At 53.5% G+C, this 21313-nt stretch overlaps 2 protein-coding genes across 3 annotated transcripts in view; both read left to right on the top strand.

Moving 5' to 3' along the window:
- ADIG (adipogenin) overlaps positions 1 to 14851 on the top strand; it is a 76670-nt gene extending 61819 nt beyond the window's left edge. The window contains exons 3-4 of one of the 2 annotated variants that reach the window (XR_015139060.1): positions 1247 to 1291; positions 14571 to 14851. The gene's annotated coding sequence lies outside the window, so the exon portion shown is untranslated. Of the gene's footprint in view, positions 1 to 1246; positions 1384 to 14570 lie in introns of those variants that run through there. The other variant, XM_086331891.1, reaches the window with a different exon arrangement.
- A 305-nt stretch (positions 14852 to 15156) lies between these two features.
- SLC32A1 (solute carrier family 32 member 1) lies at positions 15157 to 20883 on the top strand. The gene is made up of 3 exons (XM_086331887.1): positions 15157 to 15445; positions 15949 to 16596; positions 18950 to 20883. Exons 2-3 carry the CDS (start codon positions 16204 to 16206, stop codon positions 20135 to 20137), a joined length of 1581 nt encoding a protein of 526 aa, XP_086188013.1. The 5' UTR covers positions 15157 to 15445; positions 15949 to 16203; the 3' UTR covers positions 20138 to 20883.
- Positions 20884 to 21313: the final 430 nt, after the last annotated feature.

Below are 21313 nucleotides of genomic sequence, written 5' to 3'. Positions count from 1 at the left end.
CTGAGTCCAAAAATCTGTTCTTCATGTCTGTCTCCTTTGCTGCAGGGCTTCCCAAGTGGCGCTAGTGGTAAAGAACCCACCTGTCAATTCAGGAGACATAAGAGATGTGGGTTCGATCCCTGGGTGAAGAAGATCCCCTGGAGGAGGGCTTGGCAATCCACTCCAATATTCTTGCCTGGAGAATCCCATGGATAGAGGAGCCCAGCAGGCTACAGTCCATAGGGTTGCAAAGAGTTGCATATGACTAAAGTGACTTAGCATGCACAGCACACTCCTTTACTACCCTGTACATAGGAACGTCGGTACCGTCTTTCTAGATTCCATTTACATATGTATCTCAGAGGACAGAAGGCACCTCTCCTCTGCCATGGTTCCTTCCCAAATGGCCTGGGCATGGATTCAGAGGGGACAGCAGAGGCCAGAAGAAGAGGGACACTCGTCTCTCAGCCGTCAACCCGCCCAGGCCCAGGCAGGAACTGCCCTGCATCCTCCATCTAGGTGACAGCAGGAGTGCAAATAGGCAATTAATTACTGCCTGGCGGCCACTGGCTCCTCTCCGCCTCTGCTCAGCCAAGTGTGTAATGGAAACGGGACCAAAACAGACTCTCCTGCCCAGAGGGACCCTGGCCCTGCTCAGCAGAGGATAAGCTCCAGGGGAGCCAGGGAAGGGGCTGAGATGCAGAGGGGAGTTTATCAAATCAATGAGCTTCCCCTGGCACCCCATCCCTCACCTTCCCCTGACTTTCAGCTGCAACACAATCTTCCCAGGGCCCCACTCAGAAGAGGGCCCTCCCTAAACCTCCCTGGTGGTCCAGTGGATAAGAATCTGCCTGCCAGGGCAGGGGACATGGGTTCGATCCCTGGTCCAGGAAAATTCCACATGACACGGGAAAACTAAGCCCTAGAACAGTAGCTACTGAGCCCACGTGCCTGTGCTCTGCAGCAAGAGAAGCCACTGCAATGAGAAGCCTACTACCTCAACAAAGAGTAGCCCCGCGTGTTGCAACTAGAGAAAGCCTGTGCCCAGCAATGAAGACCCAGTCCAGCCAAAAATAAACACATAAATATTAAAAAAAAAGAAGAAGTAGGCCCTTCCTAGCAGCCTGAGTATAGGAGTGTCATTGACATTCATCTCAGGTCATATCCATAGCAATGTGTTGGGGAGGGTCCTACATACTTTACAAATATGATCCCTTTAAATCATCAAGTCAGTCTTTTGATGTAATTTTTTATCCCTATTTTACAGATGAGAAAAGTTGCGACCCAGAGAAGTGAAATGGACTCTCAGGAGGTGAGATAATGTAGTGGATGGAGGAAAGACCCACTCAGGTCCCTGACTATTCATTTGGCCCAGGGGAGTTACTGAACTTCTCTGTTCCTCAGTTTTCTCGTCAATGCAGTGATGATGGTCATACTCACCTCACTGTCCTAGGGTTACTAGGACAGTGTTCCATGTGAAGCGTTTAATAAATGGTAGGCATGTGGCTTTGGGAGATAGCTGCTATTATATCGTTGTTCTATCATAACTTTAAAATAGTAAATGCACCAGAGGCATAAAGTGGATCATAACACATACTATTTGCATCCCAGGCAGATGGCAAACACAAGGATGTTCCACTAAGGAACTTTTCATTCACACAAAATCTCAGGCACATTTGTAATCTTAATACCCTGCCTTCTCTGTCCCTTACTAGCCAACATCTCAGTTGGTTATTATTTTCTGTGCTTTGTATTAAAAATATAGTGGGAATTTCCAGAGGAACAATGTAAATTCTGATGATGAATTTGCTTTTATAAAACTCAGACACACACACACCCTTGCTAGAGATTCTTAGAAATCTTCCCTCCCAAACTAGTTGAAAAATTGTTGCCCCAGAATAGGGAAAATTGACTCCCCCAGCCCTCCATAAAAGCAGATTGGTGGATGTGTGGGCATGGTGTAGGAAAGGTAAGAAAGGGAAAGACCCAGTCCATATCACTGTCCTACAAAGGACAAGTCAGTAACTAAAGTAAGGGCGTCTCTGGTGGCTCAGACGGTAAAGAGTCTTCCTGCAATGCAAGAAACACTGGTTCAATCCCTGAGTTGGGAAGATCCCTAGAGAAGGGAATGGCTACCCACTCCAGTATTCTTGCCGGGAGAATCCCACGGACAGAGGAGCCTTGTGAGCTACAGTCCATGGGGTCACAAAGAGTCAGACACAACTGATCAACTAACACAAACTAAAGTGAGCCAGGGACTGCCCCCGCCCCCAACTCACAGCTTGCTGGCGGTGACTTGGCTCCCCCAAGCCTCTGAGCCCTGAGGAAGGGAGTCTGGGCTAATTCATTTCTGCTGCCCCGGCATCTTGCATGGGCCCCAGAATAGAGCAGGAGATTGGTGAGCACTGAATAAATGGTGAATGAACATGACATATCTATTTGCGGGAAGCGGTAGAATATAAAGAAAAGAAAGAAGGAAAAATAATTAGAGAACGCTATTTTTAGCTCCTTCAGAATGTTAAGTAGCTTCTCTATTCTGATGTGAAAGATCTCCAAAGATAAATTAGGCAAAAAAATAATAATAAACCCAAAAGGCATAACAGTGCACTACCTCTTGTGTGACTAAAAAAGGAAAAAAGAACAATAAGAAAATATATTTGTACTTGTTTGTATATTTCCACTTGTGGTGTAGGCAAATGGGAAGAAACCAGTAATAGTAGTTGGGGAGAATCAGAAGGCGGGTGGATGGGAAACAGGTGTTAGAGGAGACTTTTCATTGTATACATTTTATATATTTTTTCTCAACCATGTTAACAGAAACTAAACCAAGAAAGGAAAACAAAACAGGAAATATCCACTCCAATAAAATGCTAAGTGAGAGTGGCCCTCTTGTTTGGAGAAAAAAGAATGCTTAGTTAATACCTATTTACAACTCATATTCTCAGGGACTTAGCTTAATTAAGGACTTAGACATCCCCTAACCTATTGATCTTGGCCCAGAAAGCATTAGGTGAATTCCCTGGAGCCCTGAGCTTTCCAGAATCATTTCCTTAAATTCCACATCTCTCTTGTAGCCTCTGCATCCTCCATGATGGCAATGGGACAGATGGCAGGAAAGAATTCTTGGCGGGGCAGGGGGGTTGGGGGGGACGGTCAGAGGCCAGCTTAGAGGAGGGGCAGGAAGGGGAAATGGGGAAGGGCCTGATTACAAGAGACCAAGGAACAAAAAGAAGGAAACCTCACTGTCCCTGCCTTCCCCACCTTTCCTCTCCATACCCACCCGCCAAGAAACATCGAATGATCCAATTTCTTGTTGAGATTCTTGCGCCAACCAGGCGTGGACTCAGGTAGGCACCCTCTCTGATCTCCAGGGGCAGGGAGCACCCCCCCTGGTGTCAGGGTTACTAATAGCCCAGTGTGGAGGTCGCCTCAATGCTTTTACACAGCGTCAACCATGGAAGGCCCACTGGGGGAACAGAGCAAGGGTGGGATGTGGGGGTGGCAGGGATGGGAGGGCGGCAGGTGGGATGGGGCATGACCTGTAGCATCTGCACCCGAGGGCAGCATTGATTCAGGAGCCAGAGGGAGGAGGCCAAAGGCTGGGGCTGACTGGCCCCACTCTGAGGGCCTTGGGTGTTGTTCAGGCACAAGGATCTCTCCCTGTCTACAGAATCTAGACTCAGAGACCCTGCAGAGAGGACCTCCTGCCTCAAACAGGCCTATGAATTTCTAACATGGATGGACATCCTCTACAGGAGGCACTTTGGTGAGCACATTCATTTGACTTTTACACCTCTGCATGGAGGAGGCTCCTTGCCTTTCAGGGACCTTCTTTTTTTTTTTTAGCATTTATTTATTTATCTGGCCTCACCAGGTCTTAGTTGAGGCATGAGGGATTTTTCATTGCAACATGCAGTCTCTTAGTTGTGACTGAGGGATCTAGTTCCCCAACCAGGGATCAAACCTAGACCCCTTGAAATGGGAGCGTGGAGCCTTAGCCACTGGAGCACCAGGGAAGTCCCTTAGTGACCTTCATTTAACAGACAAAGTAGCCCAGCCTGTGAGTCCCTAGGAGAAAAACCCCTGTCTTGGTCTGCAGCTGCCAAGATCAGGGCCAGAGGGAGGCCTCCAGCAGGCTTGTGGAGAGCCCCATCCTTTGAGTCCTGCCCTAAAGCCCCTGCCGTGATGTCATCCCCCTGGCAGCGGTGACAGGCTGGGTCTGGGCCGTGGTCTCTGGTGTGAACAAATGCCCTTTTCAGAAAAGGTCTGTTCCAAGGATGGATTGCCTATGGGATCCAGCCTCACATCTCCACCTGTAAGTGTCATGTACTCTTAGGCTGAACATGATCAAAGCTGGTAATAATAACAACATTAATCACAGCCACCATTTACTGAGTATTTACTAGAAGGGATGGGACTTTAATGCACATGGTCTTATTTAAACCTTGCAGTAACCCTACAAACCAGGCAGACGCTTGAGCTGCCAGACAGCTGGTCCACCTCTGGTGGTGACAGCTATGACGTGAGAGGCTTGGGAGCTGCTGGCAGTTGTGTTCCCTCGACACGGAAGAAAAAAAAGGTGACGCGTTAAGGAAACAGAAGTAAGGAACAGAGGGGACCCTGGTCCCAGCTCCTCTGAGGCCATGCTGCTTCCGGTTCTTCCAGAATTACCTGAGGCCCCAGCATCCTCCCAGGAACACCCCTTTAGATTAACTAGTGGCTGAGGCTGAGGATAAATGAGAAACTACATTTAATGAGATGTTCTATTTTATGAGATAATTCTTTGCACATTAGATGGAAAAAGGCAGGCCTCAGTTAAGTGGTAGCTGCTATTCTTTTTAATGGATAATTTTCTTTATTCAGAACAATACACAGTTGAAAATTAGTTGCTATCACTTAAGAGAGTAAAGACCCAGCTCAAATACACACCCTAACAGGCAATCTGTCTGTGTGGTACAGAAGGGCAAATTCTATTTTCTTTGTACTGTTTTGAGCAGGGTGGGCTTAGAAAACCCCTGGGACAAGACAGGCTTGCGAGACTAGGAGAGCGGAAAGCATTCCAGCAGGGAGTACAGTCTGGACAATGGTCCAGGGGCTGGGAGGAAAAGACAGGTCCCGCTGAAGTACAGATTGGGCAGCCTGAGATCCAGCCTCACCTCCTCCTGTATCAGGGCTTGGGTGCCAGGGATGCTGGGCATACTCGCTTGGTAGTGCCTGTCAGGACGGTTTTGAGGCGACATCTAAGCAGTGACCTAAGAAAGCACAGTAAATAATACAAGCTAATATTCATGAAGGGTGTAATACATGTGAGACATTTTAGATGCTTTATCTCCTCTAATGTAATCTCTCTGCCACCCTGGGAGGAGGACCTGGTTATTGATGGTGAGGATGCTGAGGTTCTGTTAGGTTAAGTGAATCTCCTGGCCACACTTTCAAAGTGAAGATTGGATTTGCAGGTGGCCCTGCCTGCCTTCTGGGCTTCCCATGTGGGGCTAATGGTAAAGAACTTGCCCATCAGTGCAAGAGGCATAAGAGATATGAGTTCAATCCCGGGGTCAGGAAGATCCCCGGGAGGAGAAAATGGCAACCCATCCAGTACTCTTGCTGGAGAATCCCATGGACAGAGGAGCCTGGCAGGCTATGGTCCATAGGGTTGCACAGAGTCAGACATGACTGAAGCGACTTAGCACGCACTACCTGCCTGTCAGTGTGGGTTCTGAACCACAGAAATGAGAGTAACAGTGGGACTCGGGGTGGGAAAGAGGCCACTCCCTGGTCAGAGATCCAGTTTTACTGCTGGACAGGAAGATGCTAAGGCAGGCTGGGGTCAGGACACACAGGGTCTTCTTGGCTGTGAGTGCAAGGGAGGGAGTTTGGACTTCATCGTAAATGTGGTTGGAGGATAGATGGCCAGACTTAGCTTTAGAACTCTTCCGGGTTAGCATCACACAGGTGCAATCTTCAGCTCAGGGGATGCTTGTGCATAGGCTTAGGGGGTGGGGATAGTCACTGCCTACCTAAAGGACAAGGCTTCCTTCAGGGACCCTCCTGTCTCTCACAGCCCGCCTTGGGGCTGGGTGCTGGAAAGAATTAGCTGAGGGGCTGGTTTCCAGCTGCCTTGCTCAGACCTTCTTCCTCTTGAGTGAGGAGCGAGCTGGGGCTTCTCATCCAATCACTAAGCCCACCCTAAATAAGCCATAATGACTCTTGATTGCTCCTTTGTCGCTGGCTGGCTCTCAGCCCCACTTCCATCTGAAGCTGTGGGGAGGGGGAGGGGGACCAGGCAGACCGATGTGTGTGCTGGTCTCCTATTTTAGGATAAATGCATGTGCTGGGGGGCTGAGCCCCCAGGCTCTCAGAAATCCAGGTGCCAAGCATAGAGGAGCAGGGGTGGGTATGGAAGTGAATAGAACCAGTTCCTGCAGTGGGCAGGACCTGACAATCTGCAAGGCATCTGGCTAGAGGGCAGGATCACATCCTTCTTTGACTAATGAGTAACTGAGGCTCTGAGAGGGGTTAGTGTCCAATCATAGATTGTATATAATGGGACCAAGTAGGGTTTCATTAATTAATTCAGTCGACCAACATTTATTCAGCACTATGTGTCAGGGGCTTCCCTGATAGCTCAGTTGTTAAAGAATCCGGCTGCAATGCAGGAGACCTGGTTTCGATTCCTGGGTTGGGAAGATCCCCTGGAGAAGGGAACAGCTACCCACTCCAGTATTCTGGCCTGGAGAATTCCATGGTCTGTACAGTCCATGGGGTCGCAAACAGTCGGACACGACTGAGCGCCTTTCACTCTGTGTCAGGCACTGTACGAGGTGTTAAATATAAACCTAGAGCTTTGCTCATTGTGACCACAAGAATAGCTCACTTTCTTTGGATAAGTTTTTAAAATTTTGTTATTGAAATATAGTTGATTTATGAGAATAGCTCGCTTTCATCAAGCACATACTGTGCGCCAGGTGCTTCCCTAGCTACTTTTAATGTGCGGTCTTGTTAATCCTTCCACCAACACTGCGAGGTAGGGCGAAACGGGTACTGGGAGGGGCAGAAAGTGTTTCTGTCTCCATCCTAAAGGGGCAGGTGGGGAGAACAGGGACTTTGGCGCTGAGAAGATGAGAGAGGTCCAAAGGGGATGAGGGGTGACCTCATGATGGAAGACTGTGTGGGTGACTCCAGGAGATCCGATCAAGAACTCACATCCCGTGGAGAGTAGAGAGCCTGGGTGAACCGATCAGAACACACACGCGTGCACGTGCGTGTGCACGGGCGCGCGCGCGCACACACACACACACACACACACACACACACACGGTCTTGTATTGAAGATCCTACTTGAACACAAAGCAAACGCCTCTTGCTCATCTTCCTCTGGACTCTGTATGCAGCTCTGAGCGCTGACCAGTTAAACAATGAATGTTCTACTCCTTGCTCCCAATCCTTCTAGGACAATCATTTTTATTCCCATTTAACAGAGGAGTAAACTGAAACTCAGGGACCCTGAGTCGTCTGCCTGGGTCACTCAGCCAGGAGTGGCAGAGGGGACTCTGGAGCTGAGCTCCCCCTTGGGCTGTCTCTGGACCTGTTCGTCGTGGGTTCCCTGGGTACCTGGCAGGCAGTGGGCAGCAGCTCAGCTCAGCCCTTCACAGTAAAACAGCAAGCCCCTTCCCCCCTTCCCTCCCCCTCCCCACAGCCCAGCTCCGCTCAGAGCTATTAACCAGGTCACGCTGGCTTGTCCCAATCCAATAGTTCCCTTAATTGCCTTTTTATAGCACGTCGTACCACTGTTCATTACGCTGTCATATTTCCCCTCGAAGGCAGCAGTGGGGGAGCTGAGCCGAGGATGGGGACCCGTCCAGGTGACAAGGGTTGTGGTGGGGGGGGCATCAACGTGTGAAGCTTATTTTCTACTTGGTCAGAATGAATTAAACGCACGCTTCTCACACTTGTCTAATACACGAGCTGCTTTTAAAGGGGGAAAAAAATCACAGCCCCTGCCCAACAGTTGACAAATTATCTTTATTATGATTTTACTGAAATATGCACAAACATAATGCTGGGTATAAATCCTTATCCTTTTAGCGTTATACAACTGGAAAAGCAAGCACAGTGTAGCCATGTGACACGAACAAAGCTACAAAATCAGAAATTTCAAAATGACACGATTAATTTCACGTGATGGATGATGCCTTGCTGAAATTAAATCGCCACTTGCACAGGGAATATGGTTCTGTATGCTGCAGCATTTGGTCCTCCTCTGTCGTTTTGTCATAAGGCCTATGACAATTAAAGCATTATTTGGTCATCCTGGGGATCTAGAATCTGCTGGTAGATTGTTTAGATGTAAAATAACACAACATAAAATCCATCAATTCTGGGTGAGAGTCCATACATCCCAGGGTAAGAAGCAATATCCCAGGAGCCCTTATCAGCCGTGCTAGGCTAAGCCATCCTGTGGAGGAAGAAACATGCGCTCTTGGGACTGGAAAGCCCAGGACGCAGGGCCTAGCCCTCAAAGGCCACCCAGACTTTTGTGAAGTGTGCAAGTTCTTCTGAGTACCTACTATATGCCTGCACTGTGCCTCCCCCGACTCCCTGTCCCAGAGAAGATGCCTGGGTGGTTGGGAGGAAGATGAATGTGGCTAGAGAAGACATATACATCTGTCAGTGAAGGGAGCAGGCCCAAGAGCAGACATGGAGATCTGCTTGGCCAGTGGGAGCCACATCTGGACTTCAATCCCTCCCCGGAGTCCAAGGCCTGAGCCCTTCCTGGTGGACTCACCTAGAGAGTAGACATTATAAGATCAGCTCTGGTTCTGGATTTGAATTCTGGATCCACTCCCTAGCTGTGAGATATTGGGCAAGTTACTTAACTTCTCTGTATGCCAGCATCCTCCTCTGTAATGAAACCAACCCAAGCTCATAGAGATGCTATAAGGCAACAGTGAGAAACACAGACAAAGCAACTCATCCTAGAACCTGGCATGGAATAAGCATTGGCTAACTATTAATGTTGATGTCTCACCTGACTCCAGCTCTCAGCAGAACCGGAAAAGAAACTCCTAGAGTGAGCCCTTAGGCTGGAGGTCATAGAGCCATCATGAGTGGGCTATAGAGGATTTAAAACTCCATGCCACATTTTGTGTGTGTCTCTAGAGAGAAGATCTTCAGCCTCATCAGATGTTCAAGGAGGCTGTGACCTAGAAAAATCTTAGGCCACTGAACTAGTGCTAGCCAGGGGCTGGCAGGTCCCTCAGTGTCTTAGCTTGAGCAACATAACAAAATACAACAGACTGGGTGGCTTACACAACAACCATTTATTTTCTCACCATCTGAAGGCTGGAAGTCTCAGATTAAGATGTGGCAGGGTTGGGACTTTCCTGGTGGTGCAGTGGTTAAGAATCTGCCTTCCAATGCAGAGGACGTGGGTTTGATCCCTGGTCGGGGAATTAAGATCCCACATGTCTCATGGCAACTAAGCCTGTGTGCTGCAACTACTGAGCCCATGCACTCTGGAGCCCTCAAGCTGCAACTAGAGAAGCTGGAGTGCTGCAACAAAGACCCGATGCAGCCAAATAAATAAATATTAAAAAAAAAAAAAAAGATCTGGCAGGGTTGATTTCCGGTGAAGACTCTCTTCCTGGTCTATAGCTGGCCACCTTCTCACAGTACTCATATGGCAGAAAGAGCAACTAAGTTCTGGTACCGCTTCTTATAAGGTCACCAATCCTGTTTTATCAGGGCCCCACCCTTATGACCTCATCTAACCTTACTTACTTCCATAGAGATCTATCTCCAAATAGTCACTTTGGGGGTTAGGGTTTCAACATAATGAATTATGAGAGGACACAGTTTGGTTCATATCACTCAGGGAAATGGGTTATCTGGGTGAGGGAAGGTTTTGACCAGTATTGATCCTTCTAAGCAAGGCTCATCCCCAATTCCCCTGGCTCCCTAAGTCTAACATCTCCCACTCCCACCATCCTTCCAACCTTCCCCCTTTCCCTGCCTGTGCCCAACCAGCACCATCTCCCCATGTCCAACCCTGTGGTTCCTACCTGAAACCTCTGAAGATGACAGCCGCTGAACCTAAGGATTGTGGGCATTTAAGGAGACAATCCCCAGAGTGCTTTCAACAATGCCTGGCAGGCAAAGAGCACTCACTAAAGGTTAGCTCTGCACCAACAGGTCTGAAGGTCCAGGTCAGACCCACAGCACCTTTGCACTCCTGGAGTCCAGGGGCCTAGCAGCAAGGCTCACTGGAGTCACAGCCTCCACCTCAGCCGTCTCTCCCAGTTATAACTGGTGACCCAAGTATGCCCAAGGTTGCTGAGAGGTCTTGCAAAGAGTCCTTGAATATAGGTGTGTACCCCAAACCCTCTCTGTACAAAAATCATTCTCATATGTGTCTACGTATGACTGACCTTCAACTATGTAGAGGGTGATGTAAGCATAAAAGAGGAATCCATTTAGCAGAGCTACAGAACTCAGACTTCAGAGCTGGATGTGTTTTCTTAACCAATTATCCTAAAAGTTCAGGGTGGGGGAATGGTTTGGGATGTGGATGGAATCCAACCCATACGTTTATTGAGCGTCTGCTGTGCACTGGGGACCCAGTGGGGAATGAGGTCACCATTCTTCCTGCTTCCCAATGTGATAGAAAACTATGTTCTCATAACGGCAGGAACTCTTGGTCTAACCCACCAAGTCCGATCCAGGGCTCCTTTTTCAGTTACAGGCAGCTTCTTCTGGTTTCAAGGCCAGGCCAGGCTGGGTCCCCAGTGTCCCCTGCTCCCTGGTCTCTTCTCAGAACCATCCACACAAAGGCACAAACCTGGAAGGCCAGAGGTCATGGAATCCAGCCTCTCTTGCCCTGAGGCTGGACTCCACTTGCTCTCGAAGAGGACATCCAGCCTCTGCCTGCATGCCTCCAGAGATGAGATGCTTTCTATTTCCGCAAGGAAAAATGCCAGCATTTAAAAAATCATTTAATATATTTTAATATGTTTTACCCTGAGCCAGCAGAGATAGCATCTTCACCATCCACAGTGCCCCTGATTTGTCTCACCGAAGGGAGAAGAATTGGGGTCTTTGTTCTGGGTAGGGATTGCCCACTTGGAGCCCTCAGCCTTGAGGCCCCCTCTCAGCCCTGGTGCCCATGGACACAGCATCAGGAAATTTGATACTGGTTTGAGGCAAGACTGGCATGACTTTCTCAAGCCAATGCCCCAGCTTGACGGCGGGGCGGGGGGGGGGTGGGGGGGGGAAGGGGAGAGGGTGATTTATAGAGTCAGTGGCTGCCCCTTTGGCAGGAAAAGGCTCACAACCGTCTATACTCTGAAAAAGGAAAAGGAGGGGGTCTGTCTGTAATCATTCAGCCCCGAAATGATGCTCATGATGTTGGCTTTCCAGGCCATTAATTCAAGGGCTCCATGCCCCACCCCCATGGTGCTGCCTGCTCCGGGAGATAAGCTCGATTCTATTTAACCCCATTTATTCCCCCCAAAGTGTCCTCCATCTGTGCTAGCCAGGTGTTTAACCCTTTGGGTACCAAAATCATCAAAAATAGAAAAAAAAATCTCATGATGGGAGAGGGACCCCCGCCCTGGGCTCCAGGTGGTGGGACTGATTCAGAATACAGTTCACAGAACTTGGCGGGGGTCCTGGGAGTCCCTCACTGCGCCCTCTCGGGCAGCCTAAGTCCCCCCAGAGGGTGGGACCTTATGTGGCCCTGGGAGGGGAGCCCCCACCCCCACTCCCAGGACAGACAACAGGGACTGTTCCTGCTCCCTCACCCCCCCTCCCCACCCCATTGTCTTAGTCACAGAACTAGGTTCTGACATTGGCCAAGAGGAAGCCTGTGGCATCTCTGTCTCTTTTGTGCCCCACTGGCTGCTGCCACTGCCTGGCGTGTCCTGCTCTGTCTCCCTGCTGCCTCTTCTAGCATTTTCCTTTTTATGTCTCCTCTGCCCCGTTCCTCTCTTTGTTCTCTCCTCTTTTCCCCTTCAGTGATCACATGGGGGTATTCTTGCTTCTGTGGGTGCCTGACAATTCATTGGTCGCTGTGAATCTGTGTGTGTGTGTGTGTTCCTGTGTCTGGGTGTCTATCAGCGTGTGGATGTGCTGGCCGGTGTCTGACCTGTGTGTGTTGCTCCGTCAATCTGTGTGAATCTACTGATGTACTTGAGTCTGTGTGTTGGTCCTCATTTCTTAGTGCATCTGTCAACTGGCTTGTCACACTCTGTGTGTGAGCAGATGTGTGTATGTGTGTGCTGTGTTTCAACTCAGGGGGCCAAGTGGCGGCAAATTCCTCTCTTGAAAGTGGCCCTAGAGGAGCTAGTGGAAGAATCTGGAGGCCGACAGCTTCACTAGAGCACAGGCTGGCTCATAACGAGCTAGGTAGGTCATCCTGGTGGTCTCCTGAGGCTGCCTGCCAGGCCCCCTGCCCTTTGCCCTCCTCCTGTCCTTCATCCCTTTCCCTGAAGGTCAGCCCAGGACCGGAAGGGGTGAGGACAGGGAGGCGAGGCAAAGCCAGAAGGAGTGCATTCAGCTCACTTTGACTCAGCCCCAATCACAAGGCTTTTTCTTGTTGTACACTCACTTTCCTCCCAAACAATGAAAAATGGCCACCAGGTTATAGTAATAACAACAACAATAATAAAATAATCGCTACCACGTATTGTGCCCTTAGCACATGCTGATAATTTTATATACACAATCTTGTTGACTCCCCCTCAAGAACTCTAGGAGTCTGTTGCTATTTTCACATTTTAGTGATGACCAAATGGAAGCTAGGAGATGTTAAGTGAGTCATCTGATGTCACACGGCTAGCACATGATGGAGCAGGATTCTGCCATAAGGGATGGGCTGTTCAGGAGCTTGCCACACCAGCCTTCAGCCCGCATTTACTGCCAACAGCAGGAGAGGAGGGAAACAGAGGCATTCCTCCCCCAATGGCTGGCATTTGATTGCAGCGGGAAGGACTGGAGTCTAATTTTGAATTGTGTCTCTCTGGACAGTGGGGTGGCCAAACACCAAACAAACAGGGAGAGGGCATGGAAGGACAAGATGAGATCATGGAGGGGAAGCACAGTGGAGCATCAGAGCTCCTATATCTTAGCCCAGCTCTAACCTAGACTCTGTGTGACCTTGATCGGGACACCTTCCTGTTGAGCCTGGGTTGGCTTGTCTGTACAATGAGAAAGAAAGTGAGGCTTGTTTGGGATGTTTCAGGGGTGGTTTAAAACAGTACAGAGAGGGTGATTGGCCTGAGTTCTCACTGAGGTTCTCCCCACCCGGACCCAAGAACTAGGGTTAGGAGTAGTGACAGGGCCATGCCTGTATCATCTTCATCTGGAAGAGAATCTCTCACACACACAGTAGGGCTTCAAGAAGGTTAGCTGAATCAATGAATAAATGAGTGAATGAATGAGTCCCGCTTCTCACTACTAAGAGAACTTCACCTTGGGTCCTACAACAGTGAACATCACCAGATAAAAGGAAAGAGAGAATAAGCACTCTGGACCCTCATAAAATCCACACACGAATTGGCAATGCCCAACTAATGCATGAGACATGCAACAGAGGATGAGATGGTTGGATGGCATCACTGACTCAATGGACATGAGTTTGAGCAAGCTCTGGGAGTCAGTGATGGACAGGGAAATCTGGTATACTTCAATCCATGGGGTTGCAAGGAGCTGGACACTACTGAGCAACTGAACAGAACTGAACTGATGCATAGATGTTATTGATTCACTTGTCAAAGAAGGCATTAATGACCATCTTCAGGTCTGAGCATGTATGGAGTGGAAGACTGTACTAGGGGACTCAAGTCCCTCCCTGGATCATCTGTGCAACTAAAGAATTTCACCAAGAACAGAAAAGGGAGTGATGAGGATTAGGTGATATAGATTTTTGTCTCTAATAATCTGTAGGTAAAAGATTCTCTCTCTCTCTCTCCAGCATCTGGGGTTGGAAGTGGGGAGGGTCTTTGTATCGGGTGAATTCCTGGGATAGGAGATCAGAATTTTTTTTTTTTTCTTTAAAGCCTCCTTGGAGGAGTGAATCTCTGTTTAGCGGGAAGGACCTCTGTCCTGTCTTTGTTCTGAGTCCCATCATTGTTTGGAGGATCTGGGTTTGGGAGAGGGCTCTGTGGAAAGGTTTTCTTGTCACAGTGGCTGGAAGGATGCTTCAGGTTAGGACAGACTGACAATTTCTGTCTTGGTTTCTGCCAGGCAGGATCTTGGGGAAGGGGGTATTTAAGAGGGTCCCTAGAAGGGATTACAACATCTCTGCCCAATGTGGTGGAGGTTCCCTATCTGGAGAGGAGAGTCTCAGAGGCTGTGAGGCGCTGAGGGTGGGGGCGAGGAGAGGGAGGGGGGTAGAGGGAAGCCTGTCTTGCCCTGGCAGCTCCAACTGGTCAAAGCCCTCAGGCCGCCCTACTTGTGCGCTGACGTGAGCTAATCTAGAAATACAGCAGGAGAGACGGAGACGGGGGTTCTCAGAGAGCCTGGGTTTTGGGAAGGGGTTCACTAGGAGCCCCTTTCTTTTCGTTTCCTTCGAATTCTCCCCATCCTACCCCCAGTCACAGCCACTAGCTCTCCTCCACCTCGGCTGCCAGGGCCAGGTCGCTGACGCTGCTGTTTACCGCTTGAGTCCTGGGGCAGGAGCCCAGCTGGGAACACATGGAGCCGCGGACCCGCACGGAGACACGACTACAAAAGGACTCCTACAGGCAAAAACGCAAGCAACTCATTCGGGAATGCATCTACACATACAATCCAGCACACAAGCTCTGTGCACACAGGGGCTTAGATGAGGCGCAGGACTACACGTTCACAGAATAAACACGGTTACCAAATCTCACCCTCGGAGTCCACTCAGATCCGGCCCGGAGCAATAGCTGATACCGTGTGGTCTTTGTCTCTGGGTCTCCTACTCTCGAGCGCACACACATGCCACCCACTCAACAGAAACAGTCTAGGTTTGCACCGCCCGCGGCGGCCACGGGGCCAGCAGGGTCGGATCGCAGCGCGCGCCTCTGCCCCTGGGCCCTCTGCGAGTCCTTCTTTCTTCTGTGCCAGGCACTGGCTGCGCCTTTCCGCGGCGCCAGCACTTGCAGACCCGCCTCGAGGCTGTCGACAGGTGCCTTCCGTTCTGCCTCCTTCCAGACTCCCAAACGAAAAGAGTAGCAAACAGTCAACCTTTCGCCTTCATTCTGCACGTTTGGAGAACGGCTGGTGGCGAACAACCCGCAGAATCAGTTCCATCTCGGCATCCTTGGACGGGAGGAGACAGCCCCAGGGACCGAGGCCGGGGCTGAGCCTGCTTGAGAGTGGTCCCCCCACTTCTGCCGCACCCTTCTGCCTTCAAGGGGGAGCTTGCAACCAGGTCCAAATGCCAGTGATGGGTGCCAGGGAGACAGAGCAATGCCCTGACGGCCCGCGCTGCCGGAGACAGGTAACTGTCCTGCTGCCTTCCCGGGCATCTGGACCAGTCCTTGGCGAGAGGATCTGGGGCTGAAAGGCTCCCGGACTCTGGAGGGGGTAGCCAGGGACAGGGGACCGAGAGAATCTGCCCGCTCGGGCCCCCTCCCTCCCTGCGGCTGCGAGATGGGAAGGGCCAGGATCGGAGTTTAGCACCTCCCCCAGAAATGCAGCACTCGGGCCCCCACCCCGCCCCCCGCACCCCTCCTTCGCGCGCTCCCTCCCGCTCCCTTCCGTGGGCGCCCTTCTCCGGTCCCCATCTCTGTCCTCCGGAGTCCCTTGGTGCCCCCTTTCTCTTCTCCTTGCCCTCTCCTCACGCCTCCTGCCTCCCGGGGTTTCTCCCTCCCCAGCCCCCCTACCCGCATCCCCGCCTGACTCCGAGGGGCGGGAGCGCTTTGGGCTGCGCGCGGGTGGGGGCGCCGCGCCAGCTTCGCGTAGCGGCTCTGACGCCGCCGTCGCCGCCGCCGCCCTCCGCAGCCCAGCCCGCGCCCCGCGGCAGCTCCGCAGTGCATTCGCCGCCGCCGCTCCGCCAGCCCCGCTGCCCGCCCGCCGGGTCGGCCTCGAGCGAGCCTCAGACGCCAGCGGAGGAGGTCATGAGCCAGAGCGCCCCGGGGCGCCGCGGGGAGAGCGAGCGAAGATAGCGCCCTCGCACCCCCCTGGCCCTCGCCGCCTGGCCGCGCGTCCCCCGGGTCCCCGGTCCCTGGTGTCCTCTCCTCGGGCCCCACCGCCGCCATGGCCACCCTGCTCCGCAGCAAGCTGTCCAATGTGGCCACATCCGTGTCCAACAAGTCCCAGGCCAAGGTGAGCGGCATGTTCGCCAGGATGGGTTTTCAGGCGGCCACCGACGAGGAAGCGGTGGGCTTCGCGCATTGCGACGACCTCGACTTTGAGCACCGTCAGGGCTTGCAGATGGACATCCTGAAAAGCGAGGGCGAGCCCTGCGGGGACGAGGGCGCCGAACCACCCGTCGAGGGAGACATCCATTACCAGCGCGGCGGTGGCGCGCCCCTGCCGCCCTCGGGCTCCAAGGACCAGTCCCTAGGAGCTGGTGGCGAGTTCGGAGGCCACGACAAACCTAAGATCACGGCATGGGAGGCAGGCTGGAACGTGACCAACGCTATCCAGGTGAGCGCGGGATTCCCAGCTCTGCCTGTCCCCTCCCCCGACTCCCCCACCCCCAGTTCTGCGCACCAGGCTCTGCCGGAAGCAGAGTCCCTTGGAGATCTCAGCCTCAAGACCCCATCCTGTACCCGGAATCTCGCCTTTTCCCATCCCTCTCAGCCCTGCGCGGGGATCTACGCCCCCAGGCGGTGTGTCCTCCCCCTGGTCCGGCCCGTCTCCCGCGTCCTCGGCCGCGGGATGGCTAAGCTGAGGTTCGGTCAGAGATGCTTGCCGGGAGACCCTGCAAAAGCGAGGGAAACAGGAGGAGGGGGAGTGGGGAGGGGTGAGGGAGAAAGAAAATCAGGATAGGAAGGAACAGTGTCGCCTGGGACTCCGGAATGGATTCACAGCTGCATTTTCGGTAGAAAGGAAGAGGGGGGAATCGCTGAGCGGGGAGTCTCCTCCCGCGACACACGCGCACAGACAGCGCGCATGTACATAGATAGACACACATACCCACAGCCCCCCTCCCCAACGAAGAAACGCAGGTCACAGGTTCACACGACATCCATCTATATATAGACCACAAGATTATCCTCAAATGCACCTTCATACACCCCTACACCTCCCGCACACCGAAACACATACCTCTACATACCAGGGGCACACACACAAACCTATTTAAACATAACACACACACGCACAGATTCATGTATACAGGATCCACCCGCTGTCTCAGGTGCAGTCCTGTCGGGGACAAACAGGTATTCACAAACATGCACACACACACAAACACATACCTGTGACCACACAAGCACAGCATGGTCTTTGGTGCCCCAGCGCTACCTGCCCACAGACTCACCCCTCTCTGCCGAAATCCCTGTTTCCTGGCGACCACAAAAAGGCGACCAGCTCCTCCGCGTGTGACCCTGGCAGAGCCGCCTCCAGACGCTCTGAACCTCCTCTGGTAGTTACCCTGCCACCCCTACGGTCAACCCTCAGTCCCCACCAGGCGGCGCCGGTCTCCACCCGGAGCGGGTTTGCAATCTGCACAACGACCCCGGGCGCCGACGAAGGCGGGCAGGCCGCAGCTCGCGGGGCACAGGAGGCCTCGGCCCCAGGCGTCCCCGGGCCCTGCGGCTTTGCAGCCCAAGCCCTATCCTCGGCGTCCCCGGAGCTCACGGTTGCTGGGGCGCAGAACGTGGGTTTCCCAGGAGTTGGAGGCCCAGATGGGGTTACTTAGGGACCCGGGCTCCGCGGGACTCTTAGGGGCCCCGCTCAATAAGTGACCCAACCCAAGACGCCTCCCACTCCAGGGCCGGGCAGGACGGCCAAGCGCAATCAGGGACCGGGGACCGCACCAGCTTCGGCTGCTGCTCGCGCCTCCACCTGGGGCATCTTTAAAGGGCTCGTTCGGTTGGCCTGGTGGGAGGCCAGGGTGGGAAGCTGGAGGCCTGCAAGCCTCGGGAGCCCTGGATTTCGTTAGCTTTGCTTCCCCATGTGGATTCTAAACCTTCCTTCCACAGCTCTGCCCGCCCCATCCCGCAGCTTCTGGTTCTCGACTCCCGCTTGATTCCGCCTTCGACCCAGCGCTCGCGCTATCCCCGCAGGCCCCTCATCCTGCCCGCCTCCACCCCTCAGTTCCCTTCCTTAGGGATCCGTCTCTGCGCCCCAATTCCGGCCTGGCCCTAAGACTACCCTACCCTGCCTCCCTGCCCCCGCGCCCCCTGGCCTCACCCCACCCGAAACCCTTCGCAGGCAACCTCTCTTTCCCTCCCTTCCCGCCCCGCTGAAGCTGGCCTCACGCTCAGCCCCTCTCCCTCCCTCCCCCGACTCCTTTCCCTCCCGCTGCTGCTTTTACATTTTTCTTCTTTGGTTTGGCCCTTCGGCCCCTGCATTTCCCTCCTTAGCTTCTGTGCACCCCATTCCAGCCCCACCTTAGATTCCGTGCCCCCTTTTCCGAGTGGCCCAGGCCCCGCTCTCTACCTTTCTCCTTGCCCTTTTCCGGGCACACCCCCTCCAGCCCCTACTCGCCTTCTAGCGAACTACCCGCAGGTATCTCCTCCTACCCTTCCGTCTTTATAGCTTGACACCCCCCGCCCCAACTCAGCCCGCTCTCCAGTTCCCAGCCACTAAGCATACCTCTTCTCGGTTCCGTCCCTCGCCATCTCTGACTCAACGCCCACGTTCCCCCTTCCGGCTGCTCTACACCCTCATTCCAGCCTACCCTTAACCTCTTCTCTCAGAGGCTTAGGCCCCGTTCGCACTTCCTTAGCGCTCCCTTCCGGCGACACCCTTAACCCACTCCCCTAGACCCTCCTCCGCCGAGACCTGCCTCCTCTTAGCGCCCGGGTTTGGTTGCTTCTTCGCTCCGCAGGGTATGTTCGTGCTGGGCCTGCCCTACGCCATCCTGCACGGCGGCTACCTGGGATTGTTCCTTATCATCTTCGCCGCCGTGGTGTGCTGCTACACCGGCAAGATCCTCATCGCCTGCCTGTACGAGGAGAACGAGGATGGCGAGGTGGTGCGCGTGCGGGACTCGTACGTGGCCATTGCCAACGCCTGCTGCGCCCCGCGCTTCCCCACGCTGGGCGGCCGCGTGGTGAACGTGGCGCAGATCATCGAGCTGGTGATGACTTGCATCCTGTACGTGGTGGTGAGCGGCAACCTCATGTACAACAGCTTCCCGGGGCTGCCCGTGTCTCAGAAGTCCTGGTCCATCATCGCCACGGCGGTACTGCTGCCTTGCGCCTTCCTTAAGAACCTCAAGGCCGTGTCCAAGTTCAGCCTGCTGTGCACACTGGCCCACTTCGTCATCAACATTCTGGTCATTGCCTACTGCCTGTCGCGGGCGCGCGACTGGGCCTGGGAGAAGGTCAAGTTTTATATCGACGTCAAGAAGTTTCCCATCTCCATCGGCATCATCGTGTTCAGCTACACGTCGCAGATTTTCCTGCCTTCGCTGGAGGGCAACATGCAGCAGCCGAGCGAGTTCCACTGCATGATGAACTGGACGCACATCGCCGCCTGCGTGCTCAAAGGCCTCTTCGCGCTCGTCGCCTACCTCACCTGGGCCGATGAGACCAAGGAGGTCATCACGGATAACCTGCCCGGGTCCATCCGCGCCGTGGTCAACATCTTCCTGGTGGCCAAGGCGCTGCTGTCCTACCCCTTGCCCTTCTTCGCTGCTGTCGAGGTGCTGGAGAAGTCGCTTTTCCAGGAAGGCAGCCGCGCCTTCTTCCCCGCCTGCTACGGCGGCGATGGGCGCCTCAAGTCGTGGGGGCTGACGCTGCGCTGCGCGCTGGTGGTCTTCACGCTGCTCATGGCCATCTACGTTCCACACTTCGCGCTGCTCATGGGCCTCACCGGCAGCCTCACGGGCGCCGGCCTCTGCTTCCTGCTGCCCAGCCTCTTCCACCTGCGCCTGCTCTGGCGCAAGCTGCTGTGGCACCAGGTCTTCTTCGACGTCGCCATCTTCGTCATCGGCGGCATCTGCAGCGTGTCCGGCTTCGTGCACTCTCTGGAGGGCCTCATTGAGGCCTACCGAACCAACGCCGAGGACTAGGGCGCGCGGGGGCGAGCCGCGGCCGCGCTCCCGCTCTCTCCTCGCTCCCCACCCACCCTACCCCCACCAACCCCGTGAGCCCCGCTGCCGCCGCGCTTGGGAAGCCAAGCCGTCAACATCTCTGGTTCCTAGTTTCTGATTCTGCGGGTTGGGGGTGGGAGGGGCTAGGGATCCACCATCCATCGCGTCTGCGTTTCTGTTGTCCTTTCTTTTCCACAAAACACCCTGGTTTCGGAGGAGGCGGGGGGAGCATCTGCGGGCAAGGTTTTCTGTCCTTCCAGTAGGGGCCCCGACACTTTGGTCCCTGTCACCGAGGGAAGGGGTGGGAAGGGAGGGAGAGGGGGCGCAGCTCGCTGACGCGGAAACTTGACCTTGGGGGGGACATTTCACAGCCATCAGTGCTCGGAATCTGCAGCGTCCGGCCATTTCCAGCAAGAGCGCTTCCCATTCCGGAGACATTTCAACCCCGCAGCGGGAAAGGCTGGCCGGGAAATCCGTTTCGGGTGGGCGAATTTCCTTCAGCCAAGCGGCGAGGCGAGGAGCCGCGGCGGGGCTGGCTTGCCTGCGGTTTTCAGGAATCCAGACTCATCCTGCGCAATTTATCAGGTTGTGGAACTGTTCTACTGTGCGTGTGGTGTGCTCGTGATGAATAAGGTGAAATGTATATCAGAAAAAAAATCTATCTCTAATTTAGAGTGCGGTGCATAATTATATCCGCAAATAAAGAAGAAACAAAGGCGCTCGTGGCCCTGGCTCAGTTCTGCATTTTCGAACGCGCGGGAATCCGGGCTCTGGCCCTCCCAGGTGAAGCAACTGGGGGCAAAGAGCCAGCTGTAGAGAAAGAGTCCCGGGAGAGGAGGGGGCGGCACTCTAGGTGCTTGGGGGACTCAGGCCGAGGAGCAGGCGGTGCGCCCGCGGTTTCCGTGTGACCTTGGTCCCCAGCCGCCAGGACTAGGCTTTTTTTTTTAACCCAAATCTCTTCCCGGGAGTTGGGTCCATCTGAGAATTTGGTGGATGTTCTCAACTTCCGATCCTTTTTTTAAAAGTTTTTTTCTGTGTACAAAAGGACTTCCCTGGTGGCCCATTGGTAGAGAATTCACCTGCCAATGTAGGAGAGGCAGGCTGGATGCCTGGGTGGGGAAGATCCCCTGGAGAAGGAAATGGCAACCCACTCCA

The sequence above is a fragment of the Bos grunniens genome, chromosome 13 (genome assembly GCF_055505025.1).
Source record: "Bos grunniens cultivar Pamir isolate PY7600 chromosome 13, Bosgru_T2T1.0, whole genome shotgun sequence".
Classification (NCBI taxonomy): Eukaryota; Metazoa; Chordata; class Mammalia; order Artiodactyla; family Bovidae; genus Bos; species Bos grunniens.
Note: the sequence above shows the minus strand (reverse complement) of the source record. Positions and strands in the feature narration are given on the sequence as shown.